This window comes from Jaculus jaculus, chromosome 5, assembly GCF_020740685.1.
Source record: "Jaculus jaculus isolate mJacJac1 chromosome 5, mJacJac1.mat.Y.cur, whole genome shotgun sequence".
NCBI classification, from domain to species: domain Eukaryota; kingdom Metazoa; phylum Chordata; class Mammalia; order Rodentia; family Dipodidae; genus Jaculus; species Jaculus jaculus.
Genome location: NC_059106.1, coordinates 12528876 through 12546220, shown reverse-complemented (window position 1 = coordinate 12546220; position 17345 = coordinate 12528876). Strand labels below are relative to the sequence as shown.

General features: G+C 46.4%; 1 protein-coding gene across 3 annotated transcripts in view; it reads left to right on the top strand.

Moving 5' to 3' along the window:
• The first annotated feature begins 427 nt into the window (after positions 1 to 427).
• Positions 428 to 17345, top strand: part of B3galnt2 (beta-1,3-N-acetylgalactosaminyltransferase 2) — a 53097-nt gene continuing 36179 nt past the window's right edge. The window contains exons 1-2 of one of the 3 annotated variants that reach the window (XM_045148726.1): positions 428 to 614; positions 15461 to 15608. In XM_045148726.1, coding sequence (XP_045004661.1) covers positions 503 to 614; positions 15461 to 15608 — 260 coding nt within the window. In that variant the 5' untranslated portion in view covers positions 428 to 502. The remainder of the gene's footprint in view (positions 615 to 15460; positions 15609 to 17345) is intronic. The other 2 variants (XM_045148725.1, XM_004659707.2) reach the window with 2 other exon arrangements.

The window sequence follows — 17345 nt, the reverse complement described above, 5'->3', positions numbered from 1 at the left end:
AAACCAGCGCGGGGACGACTGCGCGTGCTCCACTGCTGCCGGCACCCCGCGGTGAGAGGGGAGATGCGCATGCTCCAAGTGCTCCTCCGTGACGGCGCGCGCAGGACTATGGGAAATGTAGTTTTACCGAGGCTCGCAATACCTGGTGTGCTCCCTACGTGGGCCAAGTTTGGGACTACAGTTCCCAACAGGCCGGCGGGCGCTAGCGGGACGTGAACTGAAGGGCCGGGTGTGGGAGGGAGCGTCAGGTGGGCGGAGCCGGTGGGAAGGCCGCGCACGCAGGGGGCGTGGCTTAGGCCTCTGCCGAGGTCGGGAGGGGGCGGGGCGCGGGCGGAGCTGTGCGCGCCCAGCGCGAGCGCGGACGCGGCCGGGCAGCGCGGTGGAGCGGGAGTCCGTGCCTCCCGTCGGGCCGTGTGCTCACCGGTGCCCCCTCGTTCTCCGCCGGGACGCAGGAGAGCCCGGTGCGCGTCGGGACGCGAGGCGGTGCGGGCGGGAGCGGCCAATGCGAAACTGGCTGGTGCTGCTGTGCCCGTGCGTGCTCGGGGCCGCGCTGCACCTCTTGCTGCGGCTGCGCTCCCCGCCGCCCGCCCGCCCCTCCGCGGCCGGCCAGGCAGGTGAGGTCCGGGGACGGGGAGGGGACGGTGGGAGCGGGCCAGGTGGTGGCCCCGGGCCGGACAGCCTCGAACGCGGAAGTTCGCGTCGCCGTCGGTTCCCGGCCCCCCAGTCTCAGTTTGGGCTGCCGGTTCGCCCTTGGGGATCACTCTGCCTCGGGGACGTGCTGTCTTTTCCTCCCATGGTGGTGGAATACGGCTCTGCGAATCTAGACGTGCCAGCTGGGCGCGGCCGCGAGCGGAGTTGTCCCCGCGTTTGGAAGTAGACGCGCAGGTGCCCGGTTCTTCTTTAACTCCAGTCCACTGGTTTCCAGACTTCATCTCTGGTAGGAATGCAGTCTGGTCCGGCTCTTCGCAGACTAACGATGCTCTGCGAACCGTGGGTCTCACCACCCTGGACGCTACTTGTAAGAGTTCCTTGTGTTTTTCTTTTTTCAGGGACTTACATAAAGAGAGCTTACATAGCCGGGCATGGTGGCGTACGCCTTTAGTCCCAGCCCTTGGGAGGCAGAGGTAGTTAGGATCACCGTGAGTTTGAGGCCAGCCTGAGACGACATAGTGAATTCCAGGTCAGCCTGAGCTAGAGCTAGAACCTACCTCGAAAAAGCAAAAAGAAAAAGAGAGCTTCCATAAAGAGATCTAGGTAACTATTTTAAAAATAAGACAATAACTTCCTTTATTGTTTACTATAGGATTTTCTTTTTTTTTATTTTTTATTAACATTTTCCATGATTTAGGATTTTCTTATGAACTCATTCCCAAACAGCTGTTTTCTTATCCCAAAGTTTTAATAACTAGAAGATTTACAGGTTGCCATATGGCTTTAATTGTAGGAAGTAGCAGTCATCAAAACTCTCGTTATAAATTGCATTGGACTTATTTGAGTAATGATCTCTTTTTAAAAAAGATATTTATTTAAGAGAGGAAAAAAAAAAAAAGAGCAAATACGGATGTGCCAGGGCCTCCTGCCACTGCAGATGTACTCCAGATACATATGCCACTTTGTGTATCTGGCTTTATGTGGGTACTGGGGAATCAAACCCAGACCATCAGGCTTTGCAGGCAAACACTGAGTCATATCTCTAGCCCATGATATCTTTTCTTTTTTGATAAAGTACCAGCTTTTTGAAAGTTTTAAAAAATATATATTTATTTGAGAGAGAGCAAGTGAGTGCGTGAGTGAATACTAGGGTATCCTGCTACTGCAAACAAACTCAGATACATGCACCACTGTTGTGCATCTGGTTTGGGTGCTGGGGAATCTAACCCCGCTATCAGTAAGGATTTGCAAGCGAGCACCTTTAAACTCTAAGCCATCCCTCCAGCCCTGAACGGGTGTTTGTGTGACATGAGGAGAGTTAGCCATGAGTTGAGTGGTGTAATGAAGTTATGGTGCATTTAGCCTGTTGATGGGCTTGGGCTTTACAGAGAAGATGAGAAAACAGTGCTGTACACAAAAAATGCTTGGTGGCATATGCTGTGTTTTTGTTTTATAAGTCTTTTAAAATGTGAGTGGAACCTTGTAAAACATTCATAGGATATGTTAACATTCTTTTGGGGTTAAACACAAAAAACTGGCCTTCAAGCTTAAATTTTATTTGATCCACCAAGAGTTTTGTAGTTTGAGAGAGATTTTTCTGTTGTCTCAGTGTTTTGGATGAGGATTTTATCTCCCATTCAGTTAGACCAGGAATTAGATATATAAAAAAAACCCAAAAACAAGTAGTCTGGCCGTGGTGGCGCACACCTTTAATCCCACCACTTGGGAGGCAGAGATAGGAGAACTACCCTGAGTTCGAGGCCACTCTGAGAATACAGAGTGAATTACAGATCAGCCTGGACTAGAGTGAAATCCTACCTAAAAAATGATAATAATAAAATAAATAAATTTTAGAAAGGGACAGGGCAACATAAAGGTGACACAATCAGTTCTAGGGCTGGAGAGATGGCTTAGCCATTAAGGCACTTGCCTGCAAAGCCAAAGGACCCATGTAAGCCAAATACACAAGGTGGTGTATGTGTCGAGTTTGTTTGCAGTGGCTGGAGGCCCTGATGTACCCATTCTCTTTCTCTCTTATCTGGCGAGTGCGCCCGCGTCTCTGTCTCTCCCTCCCCCCCTCCCTCTCCCTCCCTCTCTCCCTCCCCCCCTCGCAAATAAATAAATTAATTAAAATATTTAAAAATAGCCAGGCGTGGTGGCACGCCTTTGAATCCTAGCACTTGAGAGGCAGAGGCAGGAGGATCACAGTGAGTTTGAGGCCACCCTGAGACTACATAGTGAATTCCAGGTTAGCCTGAGCTAGAGTGAGTCCCTACTTTGAAAAACACAGACAAATAAAAAATGTATAAAAATATATCAAATGCCAACATTTAAGAAAAAAACAATTCTAGTTATAACAATTAACTTTGAGTGGATATTGATCATCTGGTCAGATAATTAATAGACTTTTTAATCTAAAGCCAGATTTTCCTCTTCCTATTCCCCCTTGGCATTTTCAGAACTAAAAATAGAAGTATTTTGACTGCAAAAATTAACCACAGGTCCTTTTCACATTTTGCTTTCACTTTGTTTAAAGTGTTTGGGCATATTTACTTTTTATTTATTTATTATGTATTTTGAGAGAGAATAGGCACTCCAAGATCTCTAGCCACTGCAAATGGCACACACCACCTTGTGCATCTGTCTTACGTGGGTATTAGGGAATCATACTTGGGTCCTGAGGCTTTACAGGCAAGCCCCTTCCCCGCTAACCCATCTCTTCAGCCCGTTTTTACTTTTTTTTTTTTTGAGGCAGAGTCTCTGTCTAGCCCAAGCTGACTCACTTAGTAAGATTCTCCTATCTTAGCCTCTTTGGTGCTGGGATTATAGATGTGTGCCACTATGCCTGGCTTCATTTTTACTTTTACATTTTTGACATTAAACGTAAAACCTGAACTTTTTCTAAGTACTTGTCTCTAGAGTTAACATTTCACGTTATACTTCAGTTTTCTCTCCTGCCCTTTTGTCTAGCTTCAGTCCCATTAAGTTGAGGCAGTATTTTTTGTTGTTGTTGTTTTGTTTTTGTTTTTCGAGGTAGGGTCTCACTCTGGCCCAGGCTGACCAGGAACTCACTATGTAGTCTCAGAGTGGCCTTGAACTCACAGCAGTCCTCCTACCTCTGCCTCCCAAAGTGCTGGGATTAAAGGCTTGCGCCACCATACCCGGCCACGAGGCAGTATTTTTGAAAGAGGGATTTACCTTCCCCAAATATTAAAAAGGCCCACCTGGCTGCGAGGGTTCAGCAAACACTGGCGAACTGTGGGGTCAGCTCCTGTTGCAGATGTGGAATTAGCATGAAAATCAGGATGCAGTACCTACCCACATGGTGTTCACCATTTAGAAAGGAGGGCAGCCTAAGGGTGTAACTGCAAATGTCATGGACATGGGGACAAGTATGATAGAGAAAAATGAAGCTATTTACAAGAGAATGATGCTGCTTTATAGAAGGGTCAGAGGAAGCCACTGTGACGAGGTGACTGCTGAGGAGGCCCCTCATGGGAATATGTGGGTTGTGTTGGCACCAGGATTAGCAGATTTCTGATGTGGTTGGTGGCTTGCCTAAAACAGCTGAAACCAGTCAGGAAGAGAACTGGAGAGGAGTAAACAGTCTCTCCTCATGCTATCCAGCATCCCTGGGAGATCAAGAAAGAAAAATGGAGAAGTGTTGATCATAACAAAATAGTTTTGGGCAATGCCTTAGTAGGAATTGTGATGATTAATATAGAACACCCTGAGCTTTCTGGTAAGAAGCTAGCCAAAGATGGAAAGGAAAAGTTTGTCACTCAGCACACACGCACACTTGGAATGCTAGAGGGGCTGGATTTCCGAACACAGACAGGGCTGGAGGGTCAGACAAATTTTGCTGGCCTGTTCTTCCTGGGGCTGGTTGTTTCAAAATCCTCCCCTGTGCAGTATGCTAATTTAGTCTTTGGACTTCATTTTCCTTATGTAAAATGATGAACTCATAGGTTTGTTATGAAGATTCACTTACCATAAACATCTAGAGCAGTGCCCGATATGTCGTAGATATTCCAGGACTTTCGAAGAGGAGTGGTGATATGGAGGTGGCTGACACCTCTGTTGGGAAGATTTCTTGGAAGTGGACAAGAGCACACTGTAGTGGTGTGTGGTGACTGACTGACCAGTAGATCTGTGGTGGGAAGTTGACAGGAGCTCACTGTGGTGGTGTGTGGTGACTGACTGACCAGTAGATCTGTGGTGGGCAGTTGACAGGAGCTCACTGTGGTGGTGTGTGGTGACTGACTGGCCAGTAGATCTGTGGTGGGAAGTTGACAGGAGCTCACTGTGGTGGTGTGTGGTGACTGACTGACCAGTAGATCTGTGGTGGGAAGTTGACAGGAGCTCACTGTGGTGGTGTGTGGTGACTGATTGACCAGTAGATCTGTGGTGGGAAGTTGACAGGAGCTCACTGTGGTGGTGTGTGGTGACTGACTGGCCAGTAGATCTGTGGTGGGAAGTTGACAGGAGCTCACTGTGGTGGTGTGTGGTGACTGACTGGCCAGTAGATCTGTGGTGGGAAGTTGACAGGAGCTCACTGTGGTGGTGTGTGGTGACTGACTGACCAGTAGATCTGTGATTGTTTTCCTCATTCTCAAGATTTCTGCCTGATTGTGATTGTTTTCATCCAAGAACACATGAGAAGTTTTCTGTTTTTTTCAAGACTCCTTGGGCTTATTTTGAATCAACAGCTGTAAGGTCAGTCTTTGATAGGCTTTTATTTTGTATACTTTTGCATGTCCACACTTTGTGCAGCTGTCATACATATTAAAATGGTCATTGCTCTCAGGGCGCTTGCTTAAGGTTGTGAATTATTCTTGACGTCATGGAGATCCTGTTTCTGCGGGGTGTGTGCCATCTAGCAGAGTTAGCATAGGAGATACTCAGTTATCTGAATGAGTGAATCAGGAGAATAAACCTGAGAAGGTACTTATGAATTTTATAACCAAGATCTGCTTACATGTCACATGAACTTGTGATTAAAATTTTTTCTTGGGGTTGGAGAGTGGCTTAGCAGTTAAGGCACTTGTTTTTTTTTTTGCAAAACCGAAGATCCCAGGTTCAATTCCCCAGAACCTATGTAAGCACAAGGTGATGACATGCATTTGGAGTTTATTTGCAGTGGCTGGTGGCCCTGGTATACCCATTTTCTTTCTTTCTCTCTCGCTTTCTAATAAATAAGATAAATTATTTCCTGCAGATATTTTTTCTTTCCAAATGCGAAACAGGTTCTGTGTAGAAAAAAGTTGAATTGTTTTTGTTTTTTGAGGTAGGGTCTCACTCTAGTCCAGGCTGACCTGAACTTCACTGTGTAGTCTCAGGGTGTTCTCAAACTCATGACGATCCTCCTACCTTAGCCTCCCAAGTGCTGTGATTAAAGGGATGCACCACCACGCTCAGCCAAATTTTTTTTTTTGGTTTTTCAAGGTAGGGTCTCATTCTGGTTCAGGCTGACCTGGAATTCACTCTGTAGTATCAGGGTGGCCTCGAACTCATGGTGATCCTCCTACCTCTGCCTCCTTAGTGCTGGGATTCTAAAGGTGTGTGCCACCATGCCCGGCCAGAAATATTTTTAATATAAAGAAAAATGGTCTGTACATCCAGACTGCTTTCTAAAGCATGCACACACACACACACACAATGTTTGAAGGGAAGTTAGTTAACATGTTTTGAAAGTGTTTTGGTGTATGATAGCCATTCTTTTTGCATGCATATAACTGCAGTTGAGCCGGGCGTGGTGGCGCACGCCTTTAATCCCAGCACTCGGGAGGCAGAGGTAGGAGGATTGCCGTGAGTTCGAGGCCACCCTGAGACTACATAGTTAATTCCAGGTCAGCCTGGGCTAGAGTAAGACCCTACCTCGAAAAACCAAAAAAAAAAAAATAAATAAATAAAAATAACTGCAGTTGATATACAAGCTGAACACTTCCAGTTTATCAGAAGACCACCACTGCTGCCCAAAGCTTCCATCTATTGTCCTGACCCTGCCAGTCTGGTGACCACTGTCCTTGTGGCGACAGGCAGAGCTCTGACTGCTTTTGTACCTGATATAAATGCAAGCATACAGGTTGGTGAAGAAGGATACTTAATGATGGGCTGGCAGTTAGTGTGCCAATGTCGATGTGCCATAATGTATGTAACCAGTCTCTGACTTGTGTGTGTTTGTAGCTCACAGGCTGTGATGGACAGGGATCTCGAGGGGGTCACCAGTGACTAGACGAAGTGTCCACCTTTCTAAAGTACGTGGTATACTACTGTCATGCCTTGTAGAGACTCCACATCACACTCCCACCAGCTGTGCCTGTAGAGACTTCCAAATCACGTTCCCAGCAGCTGTGAAAGAGAACCATTTTCTTGGAAGTAATGTCAGTATTCTCTTGAATTCCCTTGCTTCTTGCCAATTAAAAAGACGCTTGTCCATTTGCACATAGGAGGGACCTGGTGGTGTCTGCTGTTCTAATTCAAACTTGACTCATGATTTTTTTTCAGGTCTGGGTGATGACTCAGTGGTTAAAGATGTCTGCTTGTAAAGGCTGCCAGCCTGGATTCAATTCCTCAGCTACCCACTTAAAGCTGGCTGGGCATTTGTGTACAGCAGCAAGAGTGCAAATAGATAATGTTTAGGGTCTGGAGAGATGGCCCAGTGGCCAAAGACACTTGCTTGCAAAAAGCCTGATAGAGCCCAGGTTTGATTCCCTGGCACCTATGCAAAGACCAATGCCCAGTGTGGCATATGTGCCTAAGTTTGTTTGCAGCAGCTAGAGGCCCTGGCATGCTCATCATTTACACACTCAGAGTCAGTCTCTCTCTCTCTGTCTCTCTGTATGCATCTCCCTTTGCAAATTATCCATATATGTGTGTGTGTGTTATTTTATTTAAATTTACTTTTTTTAAAATATTTTTTGTTCATTTATTTATTTATGTATTTGAGAGTGACAGACACAGAGAGAAAGACAGATAGAGGGAGAGAGAGAGAGAATGGGCGCGCCAGGGCTTCCAGCCTCTGCAAACAAACTCCAGACGTGTGCACCCCCTTGTGCATCTGGCTAACGTGGGACCCGGGGAACCGAGCCTCGAGCCGGGGTCCTTAGGCTTCACAGGTGAGCGCTTAACCGCTAAGCCATCTCTCCAGCCCTTAAATTTACTTTTGAGGTAGGATCTCCCTCTAGTCCAGGCTGACCTGGAATTCACTATGTAGTCTCAGGGTGGCCTCGAACTCACAGTGATCCACTTCTGCCTTCTGAGTGCTGGTATTAAAGGTGTGTGCCACTATACCCGTCAATAAAAATGTTTTCTGTTGTTTATTTTTATTTATTTATTTGACAGCGACAGACAGAAACATTTTTATTGGGCTGGAGAGATGGCTTAGTGGTTAAGTGCTTGCCTGTGAAGCCTAAGGACCCCAGTTTGAGGCTTGACTCCCCAGGACTCACGTAGGCCAGATGCACAAGGTGGCGCATGCATCTGGAGTTTGTTTGCAGTGGCTGGAGACCCTGGTGCACCCATTCTCTTTCTCTGTCTCTTTCTTTGTCTGTCGCTGTCAAATAAATAAAAATAAACAACAAAAAAAAACACATGTTTTTCAGAGGTTGTTGACTATATGCCTTCTTTTGTGACTCATGACCTTTTAACGTTTTGTGTTTATTTTTTAGTTGTCCTTCCCCCCCCCCTTTTTTTTCTAGACACCAGAATCAAACTAGATACCCTGTACTTAACCACATATGACAGGGTAGCTGGGTATGGTGGCGCACACCTTTAATCCCAGCACTCAGGAGGCAAAGGTAGGAGGATCACCATGAGTTCAAGGCCAGCCTGAGACTACATAGTGAATTCCAGGTCAGCCTGGACTAGAGCAAGACCCTACCTGGAAAAACAAAACAACATATGACAGGGTGATCAGAGTACAGAGCCACAATGGCAAGAGGAAGCTGGCTTTACATAGAAGAAACTGTTTGCCTCAAGTCTGACTTCAGGAAATCGTGAAGGTGCTGGCTGCTCTGCAGGAAGCAGGACTATGGAAAGTAAAGCAGCTGAGCAGAATGGTGTTAGCCAGGATTGGGGGGGGGGGGGTGAGATCAAAGGTAGTTACAGTCTTAATCTGTAGGGTTTTAACACACCATGTGGTCATCTTTGTATTTAAATAAAAGCACAAGACCTTGCTTGGTAGTCACGAGGAGCAGTGAGGGAGAAAGCACCCTGCCTGGTGTCAGCAAGCAGTCTGCACAGTTGCAGACTTAATGCCCTCAAGGGTTAGGTGTGGGGATTTTCCTGGAAGATTTTGAGTCATCTAGAAAATGCTGTCATGTTCCAAATTCTGTTGTTATTATTATTTACTTATTTTACTTATGGTTTTCTCAAAGGTAGGCTGACCTGGAACTTACCCTGTATCCCAGGCTGGCCTTGAACTCACAGCGATCCTCTTACCTCAGTGCCTCAGTGTTGGGATTACAGGTGTGCTCCCCTACACCCCGCTCTGCGGACTTTATTGTGAAGGGTGTGCTGTGATTAGACTCCAGAAATAAGGACTATTGGTACTCAGAGAGTTTTGGTTTATTTTTTTTTTTTTTTACTCAGAGATACTTGAGGTATTTTGAAATCATGTTTTTGTGTAGAAACTTTGTTTTCTGATGTCAGTGCTTAGGTTAAATATGGTTTTTGCCCTTGTACAGCCTTTAATCTTGTCTATGCTAAACACATAACTCTCACCTCAAAGTGACTGAGAGATAGTTTATTCTGGAGTCAAATGTGAGTGACCATGGCCCAGGAACACAGATTTAGGTTACTACAAACTCCGTGTTTCCACGTGTTATCAATTTCATGAAGGTTTTATAGCTAAAGAACTTCATGGATCAAGACATTTTTCAAATCAAGTTGGTGAAAACATCAGGTATGGAGGTGGGTTACAGCAGAGTGGGGCAATCTCTGCTGTAGGCCTCAGGTGCTGTCTGATGACATTCTTGGCCTTTGGGTTGGTGGAAGTTTGGGGTCTGTACCTTCCCAAAAGGTTTCATCTCACCTGATAGTCACACAACAGATAGCTATGAAGGGGTCTGAAGGCAGCCCAAGGAAATTAGGCTGTGGGCCTGCACCGTTCCATCTGTACAGTCAGTCTGTGGGATGTTTGGAGGATGGGCAGCCGCCTTTTGGGGAACTGTGGTATTGTCTTTCAAAATACATTTTAAAACAGATGTAGTCAGGCATCGGAAGATGCACTGTAGCTTGGTGTGAGGGAGCACACCTGTATTCTCAGTGCTTAGGAGGTGGAGGCTGGAGTATCAAGAATTCAAAGTTATTCCTTAGCTACCTAACAAGTTCATAGCCATCCTAGAATACATGAGAAACTGCCTCAAACATGCACACAGGGCTTTTTTTTTTAAAGCATTTGATTTTTATTTGTTTATTTGAGAGCGACAGATAGAGAAAGGCAAAGAGAGAGAGAGAGAATGGGCGCACCAGGGCCTCCAGCTGCTGCAAACGAACTCCAGATGCGTGCGCCCCCTTGTACATCTGGCTAACTTGGGTCCTGGGGAATTGAGCCTCGAACCAGGGTCCTTAGGCTTCACAGGTAAGCGCTTACCTGCTAAGCCATCTCTCCAGCCCAACATATGACTTTTTAAAAGGAGGTCAGTGGTCAACCTCAAGATATCTGCTCTTCCATCTTCTCTTGCTGCTCTGGCTTCGCCTCCTTTATTATAGGCATGTTGGGATCACAGACACAATCATTGCTTTGCTTTCGGCATTGCTTGGGTTCTGAGAAGGCTTGAACTCTGGTTAGCAGGCTTTGCAAACAATATGTGTAACTGCTGAGCCATCTCCTAGTGCCTCCCTCAGCACATGGACAGTATTCCCCCCGCACCCCAGGTTGGGTCTTGCCCTAGCCCAGGCTGTTGTGGAGTTCACTTAGTCTCAGGGTGGCCTCGAACTCAGAGTGATCCTCCTACCTCTGCCTCCAAGTGCTGGGATTAAAGGTGTGTACCACCATGTCCAGTTTAGAGAGAGACAGACATATACAGACTATGAGAATGGGTGTGCCTGGGCCTCTAGCCATTGCAAACTACATACGCATGCACCACCATGTGCATCTGGCTTACATAGGTTCTGGGGAATCAGACCTGAACCCTTAGGCTTCTCAGACAAGTGTCTTAACCACTAAGCCATCTCTCCAATCCCTCAAACAGGACTTTTTGTATCACCGTTTTCTCTAAGAAACTGAGGCACAAGGGTTTTAAGTACCTTTCTGCTGAGGTGAACAGCATGTTAATTGTGGGATGGATCACTGTCAGGACTGGCCAGCTAGCTCATTTGCCTCCCTCCTGTCACTGGCATGCACTTACTATTAATAGCACTGGCATTTTGCATGAACATTTTAACTGTATTCCAAATCCAGGTTTCTTTAGAGTTATTTTCAGCAAAGAAGTACAGCTTTCATCATACCATATACACGACAAAAATGTTTTCAGGCCATGAATTTTAAAAAACTTTATTTGCAAGCAGAGTGAGATAGAACAGACATAGAGAGAATGGGCACACCAGAGCCTCCAGCCCTGCAAACAAACTCCACACCCATGCACCACTGCGTTTGGCTTTATGTGGGTACTGGGGAGTTGAACCTGGGTTGTTAGGCATTTTAGGCAAGCTCCTTAATCTCTGAGCTCTCTCTCCGGCCCTGAACCATGGATTTTTAAAAAAAATAATATACTCGCTAGCTCTTCAGTGATCTGTGTATCACTAGTTCCCCACATGAAGTAGTGTTACAGATAAGGAGATCAGAATTTAAACTTGGCTATAATTTCTGTACGGCTACAGAATAGAACCCTACCTCAAAAAAAAAAAAAAACTTACCATGAACATGAGGATTTATGTTGAAGATAAATTCTATGTAGAGTTAATTTTGGTACAGGATTGGTGGTAGAGCAAAATAAATATTTCTGTTCTATATAGAACTGAAATGCGTTTTAAAAACTAAAGTAAAAGAGTAAGTCTCCTAATTTGATTATGTTAATTGATTCCTTGAAAAATGTTTTTGTTGCATTTTAGGCTGGATTCATAGGTCCTGTGGCCTACAAAAACATTGTATTTAACATAGTACAGATTGCTGGCTTTCAGTGACTTTTTTTTCCTCCTTTTCCTTTTTTGTTTTTTTCCTTCCCGAGGTAGGGGCTCACTCTAGCTCATGCTGACCTGGAATTCACTACGTAGTCTCAGGGTGGCCTCGAACTCATGGTGATCCTCCTACTTTGGCCTCCTGAATGCTAGAATTAAAGGCATGTGCCACCACGCCCAGCTGCATCCTTCATTCTTTAAAATAGTAATATGTAATACAAGTATCGCTGGCTGTAGAAGTGATTGACAGTAGGGATCCTGGAAGTTTCTAGTGAGGTCCTTTGACTTCATTCTCAAAACTTAGTAATTAACATAATGCAGGACTTTACCTTTCAAAGCATTTTTTTGTCCTCTTTGCAAGCAGAGAGAAAGAGGGAGAGGGAGACAGAATGGGAGTGCCAGGGCCTCCAGTGACTGCTAACAAACTCCAGATGCATGTGCTACGGTGCATCCGGTCTTACATGGTGTGGTGGTTTGATTCAGGTGTCCCCCATAAACTTAGGAGTGCTGAATGCTAGGTCCCCAGCTGAAGGCAGTTTGGAAATTAAGCATTCCTGGAGGCACTGTATTGTTGGGGGATGGGCTTATGGGTGTTGTAGCCAGTTTTCCCTTGCCAGTGTTTGGTACACTCTCCTGCTGATGTTGGCCAGGAGGTGATGTCCACCCTCTGCTCATGCCATTGTTTTCCCTGCCATAATGGAGCTTCCCCTTGAGTCTGTAAGCCAAAACAAACCTTTTCCCATAAGCTGCTCTTGGTTGGGTGTTCTCTGCCAGCAATGTGAACCTGACTGCAACACATGGGTACTAGGGAATTGAACCTGGGTCATTAGGCTTTGCAGGCAAGCACCTTAACCACCAAGCCATCGCTCTGTCCCTCAGAATAGGCTCTGGGGAATTACTGCACGTGTGGTTTGCATGTGGAGGTCACAGGTTGACATCAGGTGTCTTCCTCCATCGGGTTGGGCCTATTTTACTAAGGTGAGTTCTCTCAGTTGAACCTTAAGCTGACCAGTGTGGCTAGTCTGGCCATTTACCCTGGGACCCATGTCTGCCTCCAAGCACTGGGATTAGAAGCGGGCTACCATGCCTGCCCAACACATGTGGGTGTTGAGGATTTGAATTCTGGTCCTGTCCATTTAGCATCTCTCCAGCTCCTGAAAGCACGCTTTTTGTAAGTTGCTATTGAGTGTATATTATGTACCTGCTACCAAAGTGGGCCTTTCCTACACATGACCTCATTTAGTTGTTACATTTTTCTTATTTTTGAAAAATTCTTAAATGAGTGCAAGTATGGGTGCATGCATGTGGCGGTCAGAGGACAACTTTGGCCTGTCCTCCCTGCCTGTCCGCCTTGTTTAAGTCAGGGTTTCTCACTCGATTCTGGCTCTGCTGTGCCTTACTGCACTTGCTTCAAGCTACCAGGAAATTCCCCTCTGCCTCCCACTCCCCGCCTGGGTCAGCTGTAGTGTGTTGGGCTTCCGGCTTTTAGGTGTGGTCTAAGGGCTGAACACAGGCACTCCGCTTGAGTAGTGAGCGCGCTCTCCACTGAGCCCTGATCTTACTTTTTCTTGAGAGGTATTGTGCTCCTTTTGTAGTTAAGAAAACTGAGGCTCAGAAGTTAAATGATTTACAGCCAGCCAGGCGCAGTGTCGCGCACCAGTAATCCCAGCACTCTAGAGGTGAAGGCAGTAGAGTGAGTTCTAGAGCAGCCTGGAACACCTGGTGAGAAAATACGGCAAGGAGATGGCTTAGCTGTCAAGGTGCTTGTCTGCAAAAACCAAAGGACCCAGGTTTGAGTCCCCAGTATCCATGTAAAGCCAGATGCACAAGGTGGCACATATGTCTGGAGTTTGCAGTGGCTAGAGGCCCTGGCATGCCCATTCTGTCTGACCTGCCTCCATCTCTCAAATAGTTAAAATATTAAAAAATAAAACAACCTTATGGTCAGTGTATGAGTGAGGCTGGATTCTAACTGTGTTCTAATCTGCTCTTTCTTACTGTGTGTTACTGTGCTGTTTTGTTGCCATATTAGCTTTTATAGCCATTTTGCTCATTTTTAAAACCTGCCTGAGGGGCAAGAGAGATGGCTTAGCAATTAAGGTGCTTGCCTGCAAAGCCAAAGGACCTTGATTCAATTCCCCAGGCCCCACATAAACCAGATGCACAAGGTGGTGCAAGTGTCTGGAGTTGGTTTGCAGTGGCTGGAATCCCTGGCGCACCTATTCTCTCTCGGCCTCTGTGGTGGTTTGATTCAGGTGTCCCCCATAAACTTAGGTGTTCTGAATGCTAGGTTCCCAGCTGATGGATATTTGGGAATTAACGCCTCCTGGAGGGAGTGTACTGTTGGGGGCGGGCTTATGGGCTTTATAGCCAGTTTCCCCATGCCAGTGTTTGGCACACCCTCCTGTTGCTGTGGTCCATCTTATGTTGGCCAGAGGGTGATGTCCACCTTCTGCTCATGCCATCGTTTTCCCCTGCCATCATAAAGCTTCCCCTCAAGCCTGTAAGCCAAAATAAATCTCTTTTTCCCACAAGCTGCTCTTGGTTGGGTGATTCCTAACAGCAATGCGAACTGAGCTGCAACAGCCTCTTTCCCTCTCTCAATAAATAGATAAATAATAAAATGCTTAAAAAAAAAAAAAAGAAACTGACTGATATGGTAGCACATGTCTTTAATCTCAGTACTGGGGAGGCCAAAGTAGGAAGATTGACATGAATTCGAGGCCAGCCTGGTACTACAGAGTGAGTTCTGGGCTAGAGTGCGACCCTGTCTCAGAAAAACAAAACACAACCGTATGTGAGTGTGAATATATGCACACGTGTGAAAAACAAAAACTGAATGCCAAAATGCCAACAGTGCATATTTCTGGATGGTGGGTTTATGGTTGACTTTTTGTGCGGAGTGTGCGGCACAGATGTGCGTGCCCCATGAACACATGTACAGAGGCCAGAGGAAGATGTCAGGTGTTCTCTAATGTTCTTCCACTTATTTTTTCTGAGATAGAGTATTTCACTAAACCTGGAGCTCACCATGAGCCCCAAGACCCCCTGTCTCCACTCCCTTCAGAACTGGGATTACAGGCCATGCTTGGCCTTTTTTGTGGGGGGCTGGGGATTGAACTCGTGTTCTCACGGCTACGTAACAAGTGCTACCTACTAAGCCAAAGTCCAGCCCCCTTGTGGGTGATTAAAAACAATTTTTTTGCTTTAAATTTTTCTGTAATTCCTACAAACATTAGCATGTTTATCTGTAGTAACCTTAATTTTTTTTTTTTTTTGAAGTAGGGCTTCACTGTAGCCCAGGCTGACCTGGAACTCACACTGCAGTCCCAGGCTGGCCTTGAACTTGTGGTGATCCCTCTACCTCCTGCCAGGTGCTGGGATTAAAGATATGCACTGCCACACCCAGCTGGAATAGTTTTATTTATTTGCAAATGGGGTTGGGAATGGGGTATGGGCATTCCAGGGCCTCTTGCAATTGCAAATGAACTCTAGATGCTTGTGCCACTTTATGCACCTGCCTTATGTGGATACTGGGGAATGGAGCCCTGACCATCAGGATTTGCATGGAAGCACATGTAACCACTAAGCCATCTCTCCATCCCCTGTGATAAACTTGTCAGGGTACATACTGAATTTATACTAATTGAGACATGACTGACTTGCAATTGTTGTTGTTTGTTTGTAGGTCAGCCGGCCTCATTTCCTCCGTGGAAATCCAGTCACTACGATGTGGTGGTTGGTGTGTTGTCAGCTCGAAATAATCATGAACTTCGAAATGTGATCAGAAGTACCTGGCTGAAGCATTTGCTACAACATCCTACATTAAGTCAACGGTGGGTTGTGAGAATTGCTCCTGTCTGGTTTGAGAGTTGGGGAAAATCTTAATTTTGAGGAGAGAGATTAGTTCAGAAATATATAGCTTCTGCTAGGTTTGCATAGAAGTAAATTTAACCAGGATTTTAAGCCAAAAGATGTTTGGGAGAGAGTGCTTCTGGGCTGATGGCCCTGGTGTTCAGAGACGCTGAATGTGGCGCTTTCATTTAGTGTAGCACTCTCAAGTCACCCGTCACTAACTTGGCGGAGTTGTCCCTTGGGGTATCCGGAGCGGCGCTGTCCGCGGTGCGCATCTTGCTGTGCCTCTTCCCTTGCGCTCCCAGAACTGGGCTTGGCGGCACCTCTCAGGCCGACCCAGGCTCAGCTGTGGCTCAGAAGCCCTGGGACCTGAGTGGTTCCCAGTGGGACCAGCCTTGGAAGACTGTGGGACCAGACTTGGAAGACTGTAGTGGTTGTGCATTTTCTTGTTATGGCACTGAACAGGTATAGGTTTCCTCTCTCCCTCTTCCAGATAGGCTTCCTTAGTGCGTGTTACAGGGACGATAGAACCCCGAAACCCAGTGAGGGCAAGACTTCAGAACCAGCCCTCGGTCGTTTTTGACATTGTGCAGAGTGGGCCTCCCCCGCTGCTCACACAGAACTGTGCTGGTTCCTGGTCCCTTGTAAGCCTCGCTTGTCCCGTCCACGCGCCTTCTTTGAAGTTTTACAACTTCAGCTCCACCATCTCTCCTGCTACCTGACTGCTGCGGGGCCAGCACGCTTCTGCAGCTGACCTGTGCTTTCTGTCCACACAGCAGCCAGATCAGAGCGGTCCTTTCCGTTAGTCAGTTCTCTATTGATAGCCCTGTAGAAGCTTTCTTTTTTTGCGGGGGGCAGGGAGTTCACTGTTGCTATTTTAACACAAGGTTCCATGTTGTTCAGGTTAGCCTCAAACTTGCTATGTAGCTGAGGTTGGTCTTGAATTCCTGATCCTCCTGCCCCCACCTCTTGAATGCTTGGATTATGGGAATGTACCATATGTCTGATAGATCTTCTTTCTTGCTTAGAATAAAATCTCCAGTCTGGCTATTCCCCCCGCCCCCGCCGAGGCTGGGTCGCACTCTAGCCCAGGCTGACCTGGAATTAGTTTCAGGGTGGCCTCAAACTCATGCTGATCTCCTACCTCTGCCTCCCAAGTGCTGGGATTAAAGGCATGTGCCACCATACCTGGCTAGATTGGCTTTTTTTTTTTTTTTTTTTTTGGATGTAGGGTTTCTTTCTAGCTCAGGCTGACCTGAAATTCACTATGCAGTCTCAGGGTGGCCTCAAACTCACAGCGATCCTCCTACCTCTGTCTCCCGAGTGCTGGGATTAAAGGTGTGTACCACCATGCCCAGCTAGATTGGCTTTTTAAATTAAATTTTTTTTAATTTTTATTTATTTATTTGTAAGCAGAGAGAGAGATAGAAGAGGGATAGGCAGAGAGAATGGGTACACTAGGGCCTCCAGGAGAGGATCTCCAAATGCATGCACCACTTTGTGCATCTGGCTTTATGTGGGTACTGGTGAATCGAGCCCGGGTTATTAGGCTTTGAAGGCAAGTGCCTTAACTGCTGAGCCATCTCTCCAGCCCTAAATTAATTTTTTTTATTTGGTTTATCAAGGTAGGGTCTCCCTCTAGCCCAGGCTGACCTGGAATTCACTATGGAGTTTCAGGGTGGCCTTGAACTCATGGCAATCTTCCTATCTCTGCTAAA